Source organism: Rhipicephalus sanguineus, unplaced genomic scaffold (assembly GCF_013339695.2).
Source record: "Rhipicephalus sanguineus isolate Rsan-2018 unplaced genomic scaffold, BIME_Rsan_1.4 Seq80, whole genome shotgun sequence".
Classification (NCBI taxonomy): Eukaryota; Metazoa; Arthropoda; class Arachnida; order Ixodida; family Ixodidae; genus Rhipicephalus; species Rhipicephalus sanguineus.
Window position 1 is genome coordinate 11,650 of NW_023616014.1, and position 4,182 is coordinate 15,831.

The following is a 4,182-nucleotide window of genomic DNA, read 5'->3' on the forward strand; positions in this document are numbered from 1 at the left end:
GATATTTATTATATTGTTTTATCTACCACTCCTTCCTGTAACGCTATCGAGCATTGAAGGTACTGAAAAATATACAGAAACATATACATAAATAAATTAAGGTGGCTAACTTGCCGATTTTCACATACGGTGAGCAAACGTGATATTCGTTTCACCGGAACTACAAGGCTATGAACTCATGTGTCTGCCCTATAAGAGTTCACGGTCATACAGTTACATCCTAATTGGGCAGAAAAGGGCAACAAACAAGAGGCAGAAGCAAGAACACACAACACGTGCACAGCCTCAGTTCTCGCCTCTCTCCCTTGTTTCTTGCTCTTTCCTGTCTAGGGTTGGAATATGAGATTGTACGCTATTCAACACTTTTTAGTTATATCATAGCGGGGAAATCCAGTTACATTTTTATTTAGTCAACGTTCCCCCCTTTCTTTACTCAGGTCTCATAGAGCGCTCAAGAACGGAACACGATTTTTTTACTGACTGAATCCACTTTTCGATTTATTCCAGCAGCAACATGCACAACATAATCACTGCAGCCTTGCACCTCCACAGCATCTTGGTACAAGATGAAACGGTTTCACCGTCTTGGATGCGCATAGTCACTCTATCAGTAACTATCATGCGGCGCAATAATAGGAGCCGGGCTTCTGGCACACCTTAGGAGCTTCTGGCTCGAGAAGCTCGCAGGTGAAGTCAAAGAGTTGTCCTTGAGCCTTCTCCTGAATAGTCAAGTTGTGCGCTCCGTTCACCTCTATCCACGGCACGTACTCGATCCGCGGCATGTGGTCGCGCGTCCTCTTTCCCATCTCGTACATAAGCTGCGTACCTTCAGGCCCACTGCTGCACCTGTCCAAGACGCCCCAGTCAGTACCCACCTTCTCGGCACAAGGCTTTCCAGCTTCAGTAGGCTTGTCCTGGCTAAGCATGCAGGCGACGAAATCTAGAAGTTTGCGGGTCGGGTGGACATACTTGACAGCGCACGTCTGCACTTCATTGATGTAGCACTCGTCGGGTCCATGCTGGCAGTCAAATGTGACGGTACCGTTGACGACCTTGATTTTGGCATTACCGAAAGGCAAAATGTCAACGTTAAGATTGTCTTGCAGCTTGACGTACGTTGGGTGTAGTTGGTCCAGGATGAAAAAGTGGCAACCGGAGCAGAGTCCCTCGTAGTATAGCGTGATATTTACGACGTTATCGTGAGATAGGTAACACAGCGCTGGTGAGACAGCAAGGACGATCGTCAGAAGCCCACCTAGATGTAAACGGGAGGATGGCATCTTGGACTAAGTACTTTAGCCACTGTGTGGGTGATCTACTTTAAGGTTGCAGCGGAATATAGTAGTGCTAGAATCAGATGCCACTAACTTATATATGTGCAGGAGCACTGCGTCGCCTCGGCGAGCGCCGTATCAAGGGCCATATCGAAAGTGGCGATAACCAGACGTAGTGCCCTTGGCCATAGTCAGTCCTTTGTGCTAGATATTTCAAAAACAATGTTATCTGCGAAAATGCACGTGGTTTGTGCTCGTGTAAGGACTTTTTTCTTGCAATTTTTCATGACGTCATAAGGTCTTTCAGTGTGCACAATAGAAATGGCAACTTCAATGAGGTGTAGGGTGTGTCCAGATAAGTTCGAGCACGAGGTCCAGGCCACCATTCCCGATTTTGATGAAATTAACTGTCGACACAGGTCTTAGGCGCAGAACAATGGTGTCGAAGTTAGTTTTGCGAAAAAAAAGAATGTGGTTCGCCTGAAAAAAATTTATATACATTTTGGTCGCAAAAATAACTTTTCCGCCAATTTCGCGATCTCTTACTTTTGAGCGCACCTAAGGAAAACGCGGTGCACTTTTTGGTCACGATATTTATTCTCGTCAAAGAACAAGTGAAACACAATTTTATGAGTTCATAATTTCCCTTGCCTGTCTAAGGACGTTTGAGGAAAAAAATCACAACCATGGCAAAACGTGCAACACACCGGTATTTCAGGAATTTATTGCTGCGAACAAGTTAAACTGAAAATAATAAAACTCGGTACGTATTAACTATGATACTTGTGCTCTCTTTTAAAATAACTTTCGTGGTTTTGCCAAGCTTCTTTTATCTTCAGAATTAGACTGTAACGTAAGTGGTTTATCAAAAACGCCCTAGTTTGAAAAGTTTTCTCAAAAAGAGAATTGTTAATATTTTTCAAAATCTTTCTGATTGAAGTTATTGCGAAATGACTGGCTCCCGAACGGTAAGAGAGGGACGCTTCTTTAATCTACAATCATGGCGAACGGTCCGCCGCTCAGTCCTGTCCCGAGCTCTCGCACACTTCAGCTTTCTCCTCTTCCCTCGGGTGTCGCACGTTCTTGTTGCTCCGTTCCGGCTTATTTTCAACATCATCCGGGGCGGGCCAGGGTGAATCAGAGGCTTCGAGCGCGCAGAGCCTTTGTACCGGGCGATTCACAACAGAACCATTGGCGAGACGAACGGAGCAAGTGCGCACTACATTGTCTCTCCCTGGCAGTAACTCAAGCACTCTGCCCAATTTCCATGATGTCGCCGGTGCAGTGTCTTCTTGCGAGAGCACTACATCACCAACTCGCAGTTTTGTTGTCGGGCATGTCGGGCGATTATGTGCTGACCGCAGCAATAGCAGGTACGCTCGTTTCCATCTCTTTCCAAGTTCCGCTGTTACACGCTGGCGATGACGAGCCTTTCGTTGCAGATCAACCGAGGTATGAGGCTCTGATGTGCAAATCTGTTGCGGCAATGATATGCTGCGTTTACCCATCCAGAAATGCGATGGTGTTAAGGGCTGTAGCTCGTTAGGCTCACTGTCGAGGTAGGTCAGCGGTCTGCTGTTGATCACTGCTTCAATCTCGCACAGTATCGTTGCGAGGGCTTCCACGTTAAGACTGCAGCGTCCAAGCGATTTCTTGAGAGCTCCCTTTGTTGTACGAATGAGACGCTCCCACCATCCGCCCCACCACGGAGCTCGTTCTGCGATAAACCTCCATTGTATCCTGAGCTCCGCGGCGTACTCTCGAAGAGCAGGTAGCGCAGATCCAAACGACTTAGCACAACTTCGGAACGTCTGGGCGTTGTCAGAGTACACTATTGAGGGTACTCCGCGGCGTGCGACGAAACGACGGAAAGCGAGCAATGTCGTGGCGGTGGTCATGTCCGACGTGAGCTCAAGGTGAACCGCACGTGTAACGGCACACGAAAACAAAAGTATGTAAGCCTTTGTTGAACTGCTTGTTGACTTTGCGTACAGCGGCCCACAGTAGTCAAGTCCAACGACCGCGAAGGGGCTGGTTTCCGTAATTCTCTCGCGTGGAAGTGGGGCCATTGGTGCAGTCTCCACTGTCGTTTTCCATCGTTTGCATATTCTACAGTGAAAAATGATTTTCTTCACTGTTTGGCGCCCTCTTAATAACCAGAAGCGTTCTCGAAGCTCCGTGAGAGTTGCTTCAGCACCACCGTGGATCGTACGCATATGTGCTGCTGAAACAAGCAGGCGGGTGAGCTTATGGTTGCTTGATAACAAAATGGAGTGACGAATGTCCTGTTCAGCATGCAGCTCTTGCAGTCGCCCACCGACGCGAATTAGGCCGTTCTCATCCATAAATGGGCACAAACGAAGCACAGGGGATGTTGAAGGCAACGGCTGGCCTTTCTTGAGCGCACTAACTTCGATCGGGAACGAGTCTTCCTGCAATATCAGCAACCAATAACGTTCAGCTTGAAATAATTCTTCCGCTCTAAGAGGTCCAGGTGCTGATGGGAAGCGTCTTGCGGTGAGGCTGAAACGCTGGATCCATGCAGTTACTCTCGGCAGTCTTGTCAGAGAGCTGTAGTTTTCCAGGGGCACGACGTTTTTGCGAACACTAATGGCGGATGAATAGACAGACGTAGATCCTGTGGACAAGCTTTGATCATTCTTCGGTTGCTCCGGCACATTTAACAGTATATTTGCATTAGATTGGTTGATGTCTATACCTTCGAAAAATCTGGTGTTGTCAGAAAGCCAGGCTGGGCCATTCCACCACTTCGATGATTCGGTGAGGTCAGAGCGTGATAGTCCTCGAGTTATAACATCGGCGGGATTTTCCTTGCTGTTACAGTGAAACCATTGTGAAGGTTTGGTATGCTGCTGGATTTCGATTACACGTTGTGCTACAAATGGTT

General features: G+C 47.5%; 1 protein-coding gene across 1 annotated transcript; it reads right to left on the reverse strand.

Moving 5' to 3' along the window:
• Positions 1–414: 414 nt before the first annotated feature.
• On the reverse strand, positions 415–1,353 carry LOC119378357 (gamma-interferon-inducible lysosomal thiol reductase). Its single transcript, XM_037647522.2, has one exon. It carries the CDS (start codon positions 1,278–1,280, stop codon positions 618–620), a length of 663 nt encoding a protein of 220 aa, XP_037503450.1. The 5' UTR covers positions 1,281–1,353; the 3' UTR covers positions 415–617.
• Positions 1,354–4,182: the final 2,829 nt, after the last annotated feature.